This window comes from Cyrtonyx montezumae, unplaced genomic scaffold (assembly GCF_038088225.1).
Source record: "Cyrtonyx montezumae isolate F1298 unplaced genomic scaffold, pur_monq_1.0 scaffold_38, whole genome shotgun sequence".
NCBI classification, from domain to species: Eukaryota; Metazoa; Chordata; class Aves; order Galliformes; family Odontophoridae; genus Cyrtonyx; species Cyrtonyx montezumae.
In genome coordinates, this window is record NW_027072043.1 from 1072631 (window position 1) to 1089653 (window position 17023).

A 17023-nucleotide genomic window follows, 5' to 3' on the forward strand; every position below is an offset into this window, starting at 1 on the left:
TATTTTGACCCATTCCTGTCTCAGTAGCAGAAATGTAGTGTTGCTGAACTTCAGTCTTATGTTGTTTCAGGGAGGACAGCAGATGCACCAAGTCCATGCTCTGCAGCCTCCCTGTTTCTCCAGGGGGTGGGAACAATGTTTCCTGACAATTTGTAAGTTTATCTGACGTATGTTTCTCACCCGGGAGCCAGACAGTGTCTCTGGCAGTTTGGCACACAATGATTTGTTCCATTGCTGCTGGAAGTCTCAACTCTTTGCTGCCTGAACTGCATGCTCAGCTTCCCAGATCCGAGCTGGGTTGGCACTGACATTTGTGCTGTGGAATTTATGACAAAGACATTGCCAGATTTCCTAAAGACCAGTTGCAATTAATGTACATAGATGGGCTGGCATTATTCATTCATGGATCACCTTTTCTCTTGGTCTGCTGGGGCTGATGCCTTCTGGGCACTCTTTGTTCTGACTTCAGGCCTTACCATTCCTCCGGAGGTAGACTGGGGAACTGGAAAGATGTTTTCCTTTCCATGCTTATCCTAATGGTACAGGAGCTGAAATATTTTCCATCACTTTTACCTTCTTTCTGGATTGCTAGTGTCAGATGGAAGGTAACACCAGGAGGCTGATGATGAATGGTGTCCCTGGGAAAGTCCAGGGCTAGTGCTTTATATTTAAAGATTAAAGATTTATTTATTTTATTTGGCCAAGATTAATTACTCCATTTTCAGAGATTTGATTGCAAATTTAGCTTTTGTTCCCTGTTCCTGTCTATTTCTGTTCTGCTTTCATTCATATGCAGCTTCTAAACCTGGCATTTTGCAGGTGATGTCTCTTTCCTTACATCCTTGTGTGGCCCCTCATGACTTTGCCAATTTGTCACAGGTGGATCCAAATAAAATATGTGATCCAAAGCAACAGAGAAGCAGGACTGTATTTATTGATATACAACACATATGCTGTAGTGCTTTAACAGTGTCTTTAACAAGGCTGGATTGTACACACACCTACAGGAGCCCCTCCCATTGAGCCATGAGGCTCAGAGTGGTCCCCCTTCCTGTCTCAACTCCTGAACCCACAAAAATAAGGAGCCTTGGTTGACCTGGATCCACTTCCAGTCCCGGACTTGTTCACGGCTTTGTGTGTAAAGAATCATATGAGCACAATCTAAGACATAACCATAGAGAAGGTCACAAAGCTCCAAACTAAGCGTGAGTCTCTTACAGCAGATCTGTATGTGCAAGGTGTCTGGACAAAAGAGGGTGAAGGATCTCTGCTAAGATGTGACCTCAAACTGATCTCTTTTCTGGGGTATGATGACTGTCTCCTTGTCATGCTTTGTCTTTAGACCCATGGTCAGTCAGTCCTCAGCAGTTAACCGTCAGCTGTCAGTTTTTTTCTGCCCCCCCATTTGAGACAGCTTTGTGATGATTACTGTCTTTTAGCCAGAGTGTTTTGAATTTGGTTGCTCATTGCTTTTCTGTACAAGGTGAGGTGTGCCATCCTCCAGGCAGTGCTATGCAGATGGTCTGGGGAGGGCTGGGCTTGGACAGGGACTGCTGTGTTCCCTCACAGCTCTGCTGCCATTTCTCTTGTCTTTCCAGGGTACAGTTCAAATTCTACCTTCCACCTGTGATCATCCCAGCCTGCAGGAGAGCTGCAAATGGCCCCAGCACATCCATTTCAGGTAGGGGTTGGGAGAAGCGGGCAGGAGAGGCCAAGGTGTGAGGGATGTGAATGCAGGGGGAGAGGGAGGTGCCCTCAAGCAGCATGTGTGTGCTGGGGACAGAGAAGTGGCTGGGACTGGATTTTCACTCCTCTGTGAGCTGCTTCCCTAGGCCTTGTCTGTTCCTAGCAAGGAGCTCTTTGCTTGCAGGAGCCCGTGAGCTTTGCGGAGGTGGCCGTGTATTTCAGCAGGGAGGAGTGGGCGCTGCTGGACCCTGCACAGCAAGCACTGTACCGGGATGTGATGTTGGAGATGTACGAGTGCGTGACCATGCAGGGTGAGGGCTTTGCTGCCTTTCCTCCTCATTAGGGCACCTTTGTCTGTGCAAAATGGGCCTCTGCAAGAAGACCCAGAGTATTCGCCATGCAGTTTATTGACTTTGACAATAGCAACAAAAGAAACTCAGAGAAGCATGAGTTTCATAAGGGCTTAGCATACTCAGCACTCTGATAAAATCCCGGAGTCAGTGCTGGCCAGCAGGCATCAGCCAGCAGGATGAGGACCATCTCCTTGCAATCAGCTTTTGTGCAGCTGCGTTGCACAGTGCTACCAGCTCCAGCAAACAGATGACTCTCTGGTTATTCCTTGAGAATTTAGGATTTCCTGTTCAATTGCCCTAAACATTTTGATGCCTTGGGCACTGATATATTGTAAGGAAATAAAGGAATGGTTCTAAAGGTATTTCTAAAGAAAATATTCCTGCATACTTTTCAGAGATGTAAAAGCATTCTATGCTCCAAAGGAAGCTGCTGTGTTTTGGCACAGTGTCTATTTGTGGTTTCATTTTGAGGAGGGACATTGTAAGGAGTTGCTGGACAAGCAGCTTTGCCAGGATGATGGAAATGCTCTCATCTCTCCTTTTCCTATCATTGAAGCTCCACTTCCAGGCCCTAAACCCATGTTGATCTCCCTCCTTGAAGAAGGGGAAGAGCCCTGGATCCTGGATGTGAGTAGACCTGAGGCCATGGCAGGAGATGTCAGCCCAGGTGAGGTGGTGGAGGGAAGGACAAGGTTGGGGCTAGGTAATATTCCGGGCACCTTGTGCTACTGACCCATTTTCCTCTGTCATCTAGGTGTAGATGAGATCTCAAATATAAAGCCAAATCTGCAGGAAACTGGTGTGGTCCAGAGGCAGTGGGGTAATATGTCTGTGGGAATAACCAGAATGGATATCCAGGAGGGCGTGAAGCATGGAGAGTGCTTCAAGAAACCACTGAGAAATCATCTTGGAAGGAGAACAAGAAACTTACTGGACTTCAGTGCAGGTCAGAAGCAGCCTGAAGATGCCAGGAACAGGGCAGTATGCCAGAAGAAGAAACACAGTTCAAGAAAGGAGTGTGCAAAAAGCATTAAAAGTTATTCCAGACTTGTTGACAACCAGTACGTACACTCTGGGGAGGGACTGTACAAATGCTCTTGTTGTGTTAAGAGCTTTAAATGCAGAGCACACCTTACCTACCACCAGCACATCCACACAGCAGAGAGACCTTTTAAGTGCAGCGAGTGTGGGAAGTGCTTCAAAAGCAGTTCCAACCTCATTGTGCACCAGCACATCCACACAGAAGAGAGACCATATAAGTGTTCTGAGTGTGGGAAGAGCTTCAAACGGAGTTTTACCCTCATCTGCCACCAGCGCATCCACACAGGAGAGAGACCCTTTAAATGTCCTGAGTGTGGTAAGAGCTTCAAAAGCAGTTCTACCCTTTACTCCCACCAGCTGATCCACACAAGAGAGAGACCCTACAAGTGCCTTGACTGTGGGAAGAGCTTCAAAAGCAGTTCCTCCCTCACCTACCACCAGCATATTCACACAGGAGAGAGACCTTTCAAGTGCTCTGAGTGCTGGAAGAGCTTTAAACGGAGTTCCCACCTCACCTACCACCAGCGCATCCACACAGGAGAGAGGCCCTTTACGTGTCCTGAATGTGGGAAGAGTTTCAAAAGCAGTTCCAATGTCATCCGCCACCAGCGCATCCACACAGAATAGAGACCTTACAAGTGCCCTGAGCTTGAAAAGAGCTTTAGAAGCAGTTCTAGACTCATCTCCCGTAAGCATGTCCACAGTGGAAAGTGACTGTAAAGGGTGTTATGTTTTAACTTAGCATAACCCTTTGATCACTCCTCTGCTTCCCAGTGGGTTGTGGGAGAGAATAATAATAATAATAGTAAAAAAAACACCTTAGTAGAACTTATGAGTTGAGATAAAGCTGCTCAGTGACATAGAGAAAAGGATAATAGTTATGACAATTCATAGATATACATGAATGTATGTAGCAAGTAATGCACTAGAAACTTCTCTGGCTTTCTGCAGGAGGCTGAAAGTGAGACCATGTTGCCTGGCTACTGTGAGGAGTGATGTCCGTTGTGGCATACCAGTTGGCTGCCTTTGACTCCAGTTCATGCTGGAGTTCTAGAATGTCTGGTACAGCACTGATGTGGTTTGACTTCATTCAGTCCTATGGCCTGATCATTACACCTAGGATATGAGAATGCCTTTGACATCTGAGGCAGCTTTGGCACCAAGTACACTTATTGTCTGACACCAGCTTGCCCTAGAGGATCTAATTTGGTAGGTCCACGTGCTAAGAAGTTGGACAGGACATGCTTTTGCAGAACCAAATGTACAGGTTCAACAGGTATCCAAGGCGGCCTTGCAAAACCAATGGCACTAGACATGTTGCTATTAACATGGGATATGAGGAATGTTGAAGTGAACTGAGGGAGAATGGTTTATCACCATCCGCAATGCTACCACTAACCCAACTGAGGCCTGTCAAAACAAAGGAAATCTCAGAAAAGGCTGAATAGTGTTTTCAAGTGATGCAGCCTAAAGACTGGTTAGATGGACTGAGCTCTGGGCCATGGATCACATCACTGCTGAATTCACTGGGATGCAGGAGTCAGGGGAAGTGGTTTGTGAGTATCGGTTCTATGATATTGTGTGGATTTTTGCTTCAAATAGTAGGCCTCATCTCCTCTATTCCTTTCCTCCTGCTAACCACTATGTGCAGATCACCACTATTGAAGAAGACCTCAGAAAGTTTGAGCCATGGGGTGGTGTACAGAATGAGATGTGATTGACTGTTAATGTGATCCTGGATGATGTCCTGGGAGACAGTTAAATCACAGGGAAGAACTGGGTGTTCCTTCCTTAGTTTGACTGATGTATCAGCCAATCCTGGAAGAGTCCAGAGCAAAATCTGAGAAATGGTCAGGTTACAGGAGGGAGCCTGATGTGATTTCCTCTGGATGGTGTCCTGTGTCTCTAGGACTGGAGCCAACTCCAATTCCAAGTAGGGGCTTACCTCTCTGCTTTGCATTGATATTATAAATAAGAGCTGGAGGGTGGGGAAGATGGATGCTCTTCTCTGCTGCTGCCTGTGGTTCTAGTGTGGCTGTTTCCCTTCTGTGCCAAATGGAGCGTCCCTGTCAGCAGGCCTAGTGCTGGATCCAGGACTGGCAATCCCCCTGCCCCCTTTAATTTCTCTTTTTCCTTTTCCTCTTTTTTTCTCTTGAAGCCCATAGTTAACTGAATTTGTGCTTGAATTTCTTGTAAAACTAAACAGCTTTTAAAACTAAACAGTTAGACAGATAGAATTGTGAGAGAGTGGACACATAAAGGATGACTGTTTTGTAGAAATCTAATAAAGTTCACCTATTTTTTTCCCGTGTGCAAACTCTGAGTGTTGTTTCACCTTCATCTAATTGGGGGGGGTGTGAATCTGGTCACTTATCATTCGTGGGCAGGATGTAACATTGTTGAATGAACTACAAGAGGAACATGGCTGGTGAATAGAAGAAAACCAATAAAATAACTTGACATGCCAATAAGTTATGTCAAGCAGGTACTATCTTTATTTATAGTTCTGAGCACATGGGGGTCACCCATCAAACATGCACACAGAAGAGAGAAACGAATGCATATTTAAAGGCAGAGCACATCCATATTCAGTACATTCCAGGAACACGGGCAGAAATTCCAAGAAATGAATGACATCTCTGGGGCACATGGGATTAAAGCTAATGGTCACTTTTGCTGTAAATTTCCAAACTTAAGGGGGTTAGCCTGAACTGGTTTGCACTGATGTTATGTTGAGCTGAGGCATCTGTTCTGCATTGTATCTTCAAAAACAGCACATCTATTCTAATTTCTTATCTTCACTTGACCAAAAAATTCACAGTCTCCGCATTTTGTTCTTGACCTTACATTTACACAAGCCTCTGTCTTTCAGCTTACATCTGCTCAAGTTGTTCTCACGATGTAGGAAAGCTGTTCTTATGATTCACTGGAAAAGGACATTGGAAATGATTCTTTCTGCTCAAGCTGATAGGTCAGCCCTTGCCTCAAAGAGTAGTGCTGTGGTGCCAGAGACACCCAGCAGGACCCTGTGATCAGTCCGTGCTGTTGCATCACAAGGAACAACTAGGGAGACTGCAGAAACCTCAGAGTAAGGCAATGCTCCACTGGTTGTTCACTTGGCTACAGCAGTTGTGTGTACTGCTGAGGCTCAGAAGGGCACACATTGTCCTCATGATGCTGAGGCCTCCTTGCCTCCTTGTGGCCCTGTTGGGAGGCAGCAAGTGTAGTATCACTGTATCTCACAGAACGCTACGCACCCACATCTCACTGACCGTGGGAGAGCCTTGGGCTGTCTGTGAGAGACAGAACCACACTTGCAGAGGCTGCAGCTATGGCTTAACCCTTTTGTTCCATGAGACAAACCAAGGGCTTTCCTCAACATCAAATCACCTGCACAGGGCCTTTGCCTACTTGTAATCATGGACTCCAATTATTTCCTCTAACATGCCTATGGGGATGCTTTGCTGGTCATGGCTCCACAGGAAACAGTTAATACTACAACACACTCCAGCATTTCCCTTTGACTGTACCTTCAGTGTTTGGTTACAGTGGTCTTCTCTCTTTACCTGAAGTCTGTGGACACCAAATACACTGTGGGGATCATTACAGTGCAGAAAGACTTAATAAGTCATTTCCCTCAGTTCTTCTACATTGAACAGTTAATTATGGAGTTTTCAGTGTTGTAGAGAAAGAGAAAGCTTTCAAGGAGCATTGTCCAAGACAGAAGTTTTAATATTTAAGGGTATTTTCACATTTATGTTATCCAGAGAACTGTCTACATTTTAGACTTTTCTAAAAAGACAAGACGCTATGATGAACTCTGCTCCAACAGGAAGACAGTCAAGCTTCAAGTACTTGAAGTTCCAAGATGCAGCTGGGTAGGATAACAATCTTTTTATTTTTGTGGTTGTGTGCTAACACTAGGTTTATTATGAATATTGAATCACTTCAGCTGATGCAAAATGTTCATTTTTTTTAGGTAATATTTACTTGCGTGGTACTAAAATGTTAAGTTTCTGTCTTGCAGGGAGCCCAGAACCTGAGAACACTCCATGCCCAGTGCTGTTCCTGTGCCGACATGCAGAGCATCAGAAAACTCTCCCAGTAGTGCTGAGCTGGGGAGTGTGAGGGAGACAGAGGAAGGGCCAGGTGACACGGCTGGGAGGTGGCTGGGAGACCATTCCTGCTTCAGGACCCTGCTGGCCTGGGTCAGGCAGCAGACACCGGGATGTCATTGAGTGTGACACTGTGACTCAGATACACCTCATCATCCTTCAGTCAGGAAAAATGACACTGCTGGAAAGAAGGGAAAATCAGAGATGACTTATTTCATCGTGTGACAGAGCAGGTTCCCCAGGAGCTCCGAGGACATCTGCAGGTTGCTGCTGGCAAGCAGACAGTGCTGCAGGGAAACAGCTGTGCCCTGGGGCAGCTCCTCTGCACCGTGCAGCAGGGCTGGGGGAATGGCCTGCTGCTGACACAGGGAAACACGGAAACAGAAATATAGAAACACTAGGTTGGAAAGGACCTACAAGGTCATCTAGCCCAACCATCCTCCTGTCACCATCCCTACTCACTAAGCTACTCAATCATATCCCTTAGCACCTCATCCAGACACTTCTTGAACAGCTCTAGGGATGGTGACTCCACCACTTCCCTACGCTGGCCATTCAAGCATCTGTCCACTCTTTCAGAGAATAAAAAATGTTTCCTCATATCCAGTCTAAATTTTCCCTAGCGCAACTTGTGGCCATTGCCTCTCATCCAGTCATTAGTTATCTAGGAGAAGAGGCCAACCCCTCCCTCACTACAACCTCCCTTCAGGAAGCTGTATACTTTGATGGGGTCACCCCTGAACCTCCTTTTCTTCAGACTAAATCCCAGCTCCTTCAGCTGCTCCTCATAAGACTTGTGCTCCAGACCCCTCACCAGTTTTGTTGTCCTTCTCTGAACACGTTCCAGGGCCTTTCTTGTAGTGAGAGAAGGGACAGAGCTGTAACAGGCTTTGTGGAGTGAGAAGATGCTGAGAGCTTGCAGGAGGAGTAATGCTCAGAGCATGTAACAGGATAAGTCTTCTGTAGCACAGCCAAGAGCAGAGAAGACTCCTGAGGGTCAGCTGCAGGCTGTGCTGCTGGGGTACAGTTGGGTTCCCAGGGCTGTCCTGCAGAGCAGGGCACCTGCATCCCAGGGGCTGTGTGCCAGGACAGGGACTCTGCCTGCCTGCCAGCCTCAGCACTCAGCCTGACCGGAGAGCTGCCCAGGGTGCTGCAGGGAGACGTGTGGGGGAAGGAGCCCCTTGGCAGCTCAGGGTCCTTCCACGGCCAGAGGTGCTCTGTGGGGTTGGGGGCTCAAAGCTGCACTGCACACTCGGGGCGGTGCATAGGAGACTTTTCAAGGAGGACAAAACTCGGGACATTCTGCCCCGTGTTCATTTTCCTACTCCTAGGGTAGGGATGACTGGAAAAATTGGAAAAGATCTGTCTATTTTGAACATGTCACTGAGACTTGTGTAATGTAGCCTTGGTGATAAGTAGGTCTTTGAGCAGCATCCTCATGTTCCATCAGCCTTTTCTCACCCAATGGACAGAACGAACATCAGATTTGTTGATCCAATTCAGGATTTCTGATACGTCCATTTATACCTGCAAAGATAAGCATGCACACAGATACTGCCCTGCAAACAGGCAGCTTCCTGAGGGGCACAAATGAGTGCACTGACATTAGTGTGCTGAGAATGAGTGCAGATAGGAAAAGAACAGAAAGACACAAGACATGGAAACAGCAGGCAGGGAAGATGATCTCCAGGCAGCTGGGATGTGATCAGCAAATGAGAGGAAGGTAAAAACAAAAACGTTGCCCAGAGGGACAGAACCACTTTGTATTCCCTTCCATGCAGGCCCCCTCTTCTCTGCAATCCCCCTGGCATCCTCTGACACCCAGAAACACCTCTACCTTCAAGCAGAGCAGGGGTGCATCTCTCCAGGCATGAGCTCATTTCCTTCTGCAGTGCACAGGGGCAGAAAGCAGCTGCCTGGGGCTGTGGACAACAATCTGTGAGGCAGGGGACAGGTTCATTTTCTTTTAATGAGATGCCATCATCATGAGACTTGGCTCTCTGTCAAAAAGAGATGTCCTTCCAAGCTGTGAGCTGCCCTGCAGGATGCAAATCTTTCCCTTAGCATCTTTGTGTTACCTAAAAGCCCAGGGAGATGAGGTAGAGAGATGCAAAGACAGATGACAAATTCTAAAACTAAAACTAAGAATCCTGCCACGTTGTGGTGTACCCACCCGGAGAGGAGCTTGAAGCCATTGTGAGGCAGTCTAACAATGACCTTGTCATTATTACAGAAACATGGTGGGACCCTTCCCACGACTGGACTACTGGGATTGATGGCTACAAGCTCTTCAGAAGAGACAGACAGGGAAGAAAGGGTGGTGGCATAGCTCTCTATATCAAAGAGTGTTTTGATGTTGAAGAGCTTGAGGTTGGAAATGATAAAGTAGAGTCCCTATGGATAAGGTTCAGGGGGATAGTCTTTAGGAGTGACATCGTGGTGGGGGTCTGTTATAGACCACCTAGTCAGGATGAAGAAATAGACGAGGTGTTCTATAAACAACTCGTAGATGTTGCACGATGGCCAGCACTCGTTCTCATGGGGGACTTCAACTTCCCTGATATATGCACGAAATATAATACTGCGCAAAGGAAGAAATCCATGAGATTTCTAGAGTGTATGGAAGATAGCTTCCTGACACATCTGGTGCAAGAACCTGACAGGGGAGGTGCCTTGCTAGACCTGCTTTTCACTAACACAGAAGGACTAGTAGGAGATGTGAAGGTTGGGGATTGTCGTGGCCAGAGTGACCATGAAATTGTAGAGTTTGCTATGCTTGGTAATGTCAAGAGTGTGACTAGCAAAACTGTTACCTTGGACTTCCAGAGGGCAGACTTTGACCTGTTCAGGACATTTGTTGCAAGGGTCCCTTGGGACTTGCTCCTGAGGGATAAAGGGGTCCAGGAAGCCTGGGTGCTCCTCAAGATGGAAATCTTAAAGGCACAGGAGCAGGCTGTCCCTGAGCCCTGCAAGTCGAGCCAGAGGAGAAAAAGACCAGTGTGGATGAACTGAGAACTTTTGTTGAGACCCCGGGAGAAAAAGAGAGTCTATGTCCTCTGGAAGATGGGACAGGCTACTTGGGGAGACTACAGAGAACTTGCCAAGATTTGCAGGCAGGAAGTTAGAAATGCAAAAGCCCAGCTTGAACTTAGACTGGCTACTGCTGTAAAGGAGAACAGAAAATCCTTTTACAAATATATTAACAGTAAGAGAAGAACTAAGGAGAACTTTTCTCCTTTACTTGATGAGGCAGGGAATTTAACCTCGGAGGATAAGGAAAAGGCTGAGGTTCTCAATGCCTTCTTCACATCTGTCTTTAATAGACAGAGCAGTTATCCTCAGGGTAATTTTCGCCCTGACCTGGTAGTCTGTGACGGAGCGCATAATGCACCCCCTGTGATCCAAGCAGAGATGGTCAGAGACCTGCTCCTCCATCTGAACTGCCACAAGTCCAAGGGACCAGATGGGATCCACCCAAGAGTTCTGAGAGAGCTGGCAGAGGTGATTGCCAAACCACTTTCTACCATCTATCAGCATTCCTGGTTATCTGGAGAGGTCCCACAAGATTGGAGGCTTGCCGATGTGATTCCCATCTACAAGAAAGGCTGTAAGGAAGACCCAGGGAACTTCAAGCCTGTCAGCCTGACCTCGGTATCAGAGGAAGTTATGGAGCAGATGATCTTGAGGGAGATCACACGACACGTGCATGGCAACAAGGGGATCAGACCCAGCCAGCACGGGTTTACAAAGGGCAGGTCGTGCTTGTCCAACCTCATCTCCTTCTATGACTGGGTGACCAGACAGGTAGATGAGGGAAAAGCTGTTGATGTAGTCTACCTGGACTTCAGCAAGGCCTTTGTCACGGTCTCCCACAGTATTCTCCTGAGGAACTGGCAGCCCGTGGTGTGGACAGGTTCGCTCTTCTCTGGGTGGAGAACTGGCTAGAGAGCTGTGCTCAGCAGGTAGTGGCTAATGGAGTTAAGTCCAGCTGGTGTCCCATTATGAGTGGTGTCCCCCAAGGGTCGGTATTGGGGCCCATCTTGTTTAATATCTTTATTGATGATCTAGATGAGGGAATTGAGTATACCCTCAGTAAGTTTGCAGATGACACCAAGTTGGGAGGATGTGTCGATCTGCCAGAGGGTAGGGATAGACTTCCTTCAGAGGGATTTGGATAGGCTGAACAGCTGGGCTGAGCTCAATGGGATGAGGTTCAATAAGGCCAAGTGCCTGGTCCTGCACTTTGGTCACAATAACCCCACGCAATGCTATAGGCTTGGAGCAGAATGGCTTGAAGAATGTAGAGAGGAAAAGGACCTGGGGGTGTTGGTTGAAGCTCGGCTTAACATGAGCCAGCAGTGTGCCCAGGTGGCCAAGAAGGCCAATGGCATCCTGGCCTGTGGAGAACTGGCTTAGGGAAGGAGGTTGTGTGTGCTTATCTTTGTAGCAGTGCAAACAAAACAGCACGTTCGGATCTCTGGATTTTGAGAAGTGGTGCACTGCTGACTGGGCAACGATGAGGGAGTAAGCTTGCAGTGGAACCATATGGCCCTGGTATGTGTGGGAAAAGAAGAACTAATTGGACACTGCTTATCTTGCAAGGACAGAGCAAGAACCACTGCTTAACAATTATTCTAAAAATAGCATGTGTTCATGGGGTATAAAAGTATGTAACCTGCGCAATAAAGTTGGCTCAGCTGCATAATCATATAATGTCTCTCTGAGTTCTTGCATCAGCATCTTAAGAAGATCGTTCTGACGCGGATGTGGTTCATCCTCCTGGGGTCACCGCAACACTGGCCTGTATTAGAAACAGTGTAGCCAGCAGGAGCAAGGAGGTGATCATCCCCCTGTACTCAGCTCTGGTACGGCCGCACCTCGAGTACTGTGTTCAGTTTTGGGCCCCTCACTACAAGAAGGACATTGAGGCCCTAGAGCATGTTCAGAGAAAGGCAACAAAACTGATGAGGGGTCTGGAGCACAAGTCTTATGAGGAGCGGCTGAGGGAGCTGGGATTGTTTAGTCTGGAGAAAAGGAGGCTCAGAGGAGACCTTATTGCACTCTACCACTTCCTGAAGGGGGGTTGTGGTGAGGAGGGGTTGGGCCTCTTCTCCCTGATAAATAATGACAGGAAGAGAGGGAATGGCCACAAGTTGCACTGGGGAAGATTTAGATTAGACTTGAGGAAACATTTTTTCTCTGAAAGAGTGGTCAGGCACTGGAATGGCCTGCCTAGGGAGGTGGTTGAGGCACCATCCCTAGCGCTGTTCAAGATGCGTTTAGATGAGGTGCTAAGGGATTTGATTTAGTAGCTTAGTGTGTAGGGATGGTGATAGGAGGATGGTTGGACTAGATGATCTTGTAGGTCCTTTCCAACCTAATGTATCCATGTATCTATGAATCTAGGACAGAATTGCTTTCTCTGCCCAACGGCAGAGGCCTCTCCGATTCCTTACAAATTCAAACCTCATGAAAAAATCTCAAGTCAAAGATCTGAATGAACTTTTCCCTTAGAGAAAGTATAGGAGTATACAGCAAGAAGAAGGTCACCACGGAATGGTACAGGTTTTTGCCAAGAGAAGCCTCACCTAACTAGCCTTCTTTTTTCCTTTGGTAATCTGAGGTGGATCAGATACTTTATAGACAGTTGGGTGAGGTTTCCCAGTCTCTACCCCTTGTTCTTGTGGGGGACTTCAACCTCCCAGATGTCCACTGGAAATATAATACAGCAGAAAGGGAACAGTGCCAGAGGTTCCTAAAGTGTGTGGGAGATAACTCCCAGACACAGATGGTGAGGGAGCCAAAAAGGGAAATCACTCCCCTGGACCTGCTGCTTCTTATAAGAGAAGGTCTTGTTGGAGATGTAAAGGTTGGAGGCCGTCTGAGGTAAAGTGACCATGAAGTCATAGATTTTTGATCCTTGTTGAAACACGGAAAGGAATCAGCAGAACTGCCACCTTGGACTACTGGAGGGCAGACTATTTTGTTCTCTTTCAGACCATGGTTGAGAAAGCCCCTTGGGAAATAGTTCCGTAGGGCATGGGAGCCCAGGAAATCTGTGAATACTTTAAGGAAGTCATTTTAAGGGTGCCCAAGTTGGCCATCCCCAAGTCACAGAAGACAAGCTGACAGAGAAGGAGACCAGTCTGGCTGAACAGAGAACTTTGTCTGGAACTGAGGCATAAAAGGAAAGTTTATCTTCTTTGGAAGAGGGGGAAGCAACTTATGAGGATCACAAAAACACAGTTATGATGTTCAGGGAGATAATTAGAAAGGGCAAAGCCCAACTAGAACTGAACTTGTCCACTAAGGTGAAAGACAACAATAAACTGAGCAGGAGTTGTCCAGGAATTCTTCAGCAGGCTATGCTAGGTACTTCCACAGCATGTTGTGTCCTTCTCATGCTGAGAATTCCATCTGACTTGGGAATTGACTTGAAAGAGCAGCAGCCTGATTTACCCCAGCTGGTAATCAGCTGCCAACGAGAGGGTCAGGGTTAGGGTTAAGGGTTAGAGTTGGGATTAAGGTAAGAGTTGGGCTAGGGCTAGCTCTTGGGATGAGAGTTAGAGTTAGGTGGAGTGCTAGGACTTGAGTTAGTGTTAGGGTTGTGATAAGGGTTGGCGTTTAGGGGGAAGCGTTAGGGATTAGGTTTAAGTGTAGGACGATGAAGGGTTAAGGTTAGAGTTCAAGAGTTTGAGTTATAGGTTAGGAGTTAGAGTTAGAGTTACAGAGTTAGATTCAGGGTTTAGTATTTGGGTTAGGATTAGCATTAGGCTCTAATTCCCAGCTTCTTTACATGGAGACAAACTACATGAAGACACAGATAGGTATGGTTAACTGACTGCAAATAAAAGCAAAAGGTATAGTTTGATTAAAACGAAACACTATTAAGTCCGTTATATGTCCACTGAATCACAGAAGCATAGAGTGGTTTGGGTTGGAAGGGACTTAAGATCATCTAGTTCCAACCCCCGCCATGGGCAAGGTTGCCAACCACTAAATCAGTTTGCCCAGGAACCTATCAAGCCTGGCATTGAATGCCTCCAGACACGGGGCATTCACAGATTCTATAGACAGCTTGCTCCAGTGCCTCACCACGCTCTGAGTGAGGGATTTCTTCCTAACATCTAACCTAAACCTTCCCCTTTCAGGTTAAACCCATTCCTCCTTATCCTATCCCTATTTACCTGTGTAAAAAGTCAGTCTCTCTCCTGACTGTAAACTCCTTTCAAGTATTGGAAGTTCTCAACGAGGTGCCTCTGGAGACTTCCTTCTCTAAGCTAAACAATCCCAACTTCCTCAATCTGTCATCAAAAGAGAGGTGCTCCAGCCCTGTCAATCATAGAGAGAAGAAACGAGACAGGGTGCCAGAGGAAACAGCCAGAATCATGACATACACCAGTATGGTTAACTATGCATGCTCTGTTTATTACCCAGACAGCCTCCTTTTTATAGCACTTAAGACAGGGGCATATAGAAAATAGCATACAATCATTGGCAGGAGGCCTCAAGAAAAACAACTCTAAAAACAGTACTGCAAAACACATCCCAGAGGAGGTAACTTTTGATTGTGATATTGTACTAGTTCTGCAAACTCTCTGCTGAAGGTCAGCTCCATGAGTCATTCCAAGCACTCTTACTCCAATTAGGGTCTGCAATCCCACAGTTTACTTGAACTTGCTTTCCTTATCATATGGAAGCATATGGTTCTCAGCCTTCCTTTTGCATGCTGTTTGTCCTGTTCCACAGCTTCTGCTCTAAATACAGTTTCTTGTATTCCCACAAAAGTGAAATACTGGAGAGGAACAAAAGAAGCACAGTGAAAATATATGAAATACGTAATAAAGAAAAAATATATATATTCTGAAGGAAATCAACACAGCACAAGCTGGGAATGGGATACATTAGAAGTCATCAGGGAAAGAGGTGGAAACTTCATGATGACTGAAAAACATCCACAATAACAGTTTCCAAATGGCATCCTTCAGTGCCCGGTTCCTCATGCTGTAGATGAGGGGGTTCACTGCTGGAGGCATCAGAATTGCCACTGACAGATCCATGGCTGGGGAGGAGATGGAAGAGGGCTTCAGGTAGGTAAACAAGCCAGTGCTGATACAGACGGAAACCACAGCTAGGTGAGGGAGGCACGCGGAAAAGGCTTTGTGCTGTCCCTGCGCAGAGGATATCTTCAGCACAGCTCTGAAGATCTGCACATAAGACAGCAAAATGAAAACAAAACACCCTAAAAAAAGCAACAACAGCACCACCACTAAATGATGAATTTGCTGTTGAGGAAAGCCCTTGGTTTGTCTCATGGAACAAAAGGGTTAAGCCATAGCTGCAGCCTCTGCAAGTGTGGTCCTGTCCCTCACAGACAGCCCAAGGCTCTCCCACGGTCAATGGGATGTGGGTGTGTAGCATTCTGTGAGAGACAGTGATACTACAACTACTGCCTCCCTACAGGGCTACAAGGAGGCACTTTCTCATATTCCATAATTCCATAATTGAGATGAGGCTGAATGTATTGTGCTGGAACCCACGTTGGACCAGTCCCTGTGGAAACACATGCATATCCACGACCCTAAGTTATCAGTGGTAGGGGACTTTCCCAATGCCCTGTGGCCATATTCTGAATGTTAAACATCAGCCATTCCTTGAGCATTGGGGAGGCCCCAAAATGACAGTAAGGAGGGGGTGGGCCTCTTCTCCCTGATAAATAATGACAGGAAGAGAGGGAATGGCCACAAGTTGCACTGGGGAAGATTTAGATTGGACCTGAGGGAACATTTTTTCTCTGAAAGAGTGGTCAGGCACTGGGATGGCCTGCCTAGGGAGGTGGTTGAGGCACCATCCCTAGCACTGTTCAAGATGCGTTTAGATGAGGTGCTAGGGGATTTGATTTAGTAGCTTAGTGTGTAGGGATGGTGATAGGAGGATGGTTGGACTAGATGATCTTGTAGGTCCTTTCGAACCTAATGAACCTATGAACCTATAAGAGTCACGTTGGTATCGGTCAGCATCACTGACTGGGCAGTGGCCACATCCACTCCTGCGCTGCCAGCGGTATCTTGTCTCAGCGAGCTGGCCAGGCAGGGGCCAGCTGATTCGGGACCCTATTTGTTGTCATAGCGTGCAGACTCGCGCTCATTTTCCCGTTTCCCGACAGATCAGAGGGCCGTGCAAGTAACAGGGAATTGAGGACGGCAGTCCCGCCCAGTGTAGCCCCTTCCCACACCGGGGACAGGGTCGAGCCAGAAGAACACAAGCTTGCCTAAGCTCTTTATAGTCCTTTTGTACGTGACTGGGTTCCCAACAAATGTAACACTTCATTTCCTAAGCTACGCTTACACCGAGTCGGGACACAAGCCTGCACTGCTCTAAAACACCGCAGTATACTGCGGGTGCAACAACATTTCTGTCTCCTGTCCCCTTCAAATTATCGTCAGGAGGGAAAAAGTTCGGCTCGTCTGCCGGATTTACTGGACCGGGATCGAAACGATCCTTGGGAGCGGCAAGCGACGTGGGCGGGGCGGAGGGCGGCAGCGGCGATCGGAAGAAGGGGAGGGGGATGTAACGTAAGTAATCCCGAAGGATGATACTCAAAAAAATAGTATAGAAGATGGTATATTTAAGTAGGTCTATATAGATGGTACACAAATAGTAATGCAAAAGAAGATGGCTCACCTTTAGGATGATAAAGGCTCGCTGTAGACTCCACGTGGGTGGGATCTCCAAGAAGAGATCCTTTCCTGGTGGTGGTCAGCCCTTAAATGGGGTTTGGGAGAGGTGGAGTCAGACTCCACCCCTTCCAATCACACAGGTATATCA

The 17023-nt window shown here is 47.1% G+C and overlaps 4 protein-coding genes across 4 annotated transcripts in view; 3 read left to right on the plus strand and 1 right to left on the minus strand.

The window, feature by feature from the left end:
• The window catches only part of LOC136054543 (zinc finger protein 621-like), a 98980-nt gene that overhangs the window by 71730 nt on the left and 10227 nt on the right, over window positions 1–17023 (plus strand). Inside the window, exon 2 of the mRNA XM_065745832.1 lies at window positions 1871–1997. Coding sequence (XP_065601904.1) covers window positions 1871–1997 — 127 coding nt within the window. The remainder of the gene's footprint in view (window positions 1–1870; window positions 1998–17023) is intronic.
• LOC136054544 (zinc finger protein 707-like) overlaps window positions 1–17023 on the minus strand; it is a 130411-nt gene that overhangs the window by 50706 nt on the left and 62682 nt on the right. The window lies entirely within an intron of this gene.
• LOC136054532 (zinc finger protein 22-like) overlaps window positions 1–17023 on the plus strand; it is a 198112-nt gene that overhangs the window by 1098 nt on the left and 179991 nt on the right. The window lies entirely within an intron of this gene.
• Window positions 2559–3883, plus strand: LOC136054542 (gastrula zinc finger protein XlCGF7.1-like). Its single transcript, XM_065745831.1, has 2 exons — window positions 2559–2706; window positions 2794–3883. The coding sequence occupies exons 1-2, from the start codon at window positions 2619–2621 to the stop codon at window positions 3705–3707; spliced, it is 1002 nt and encodes a 333-aa protein (XP_065601903.1). The 5' UTR covers window positions 2559–2618; the 3' UTR covers window positions 3708–3883.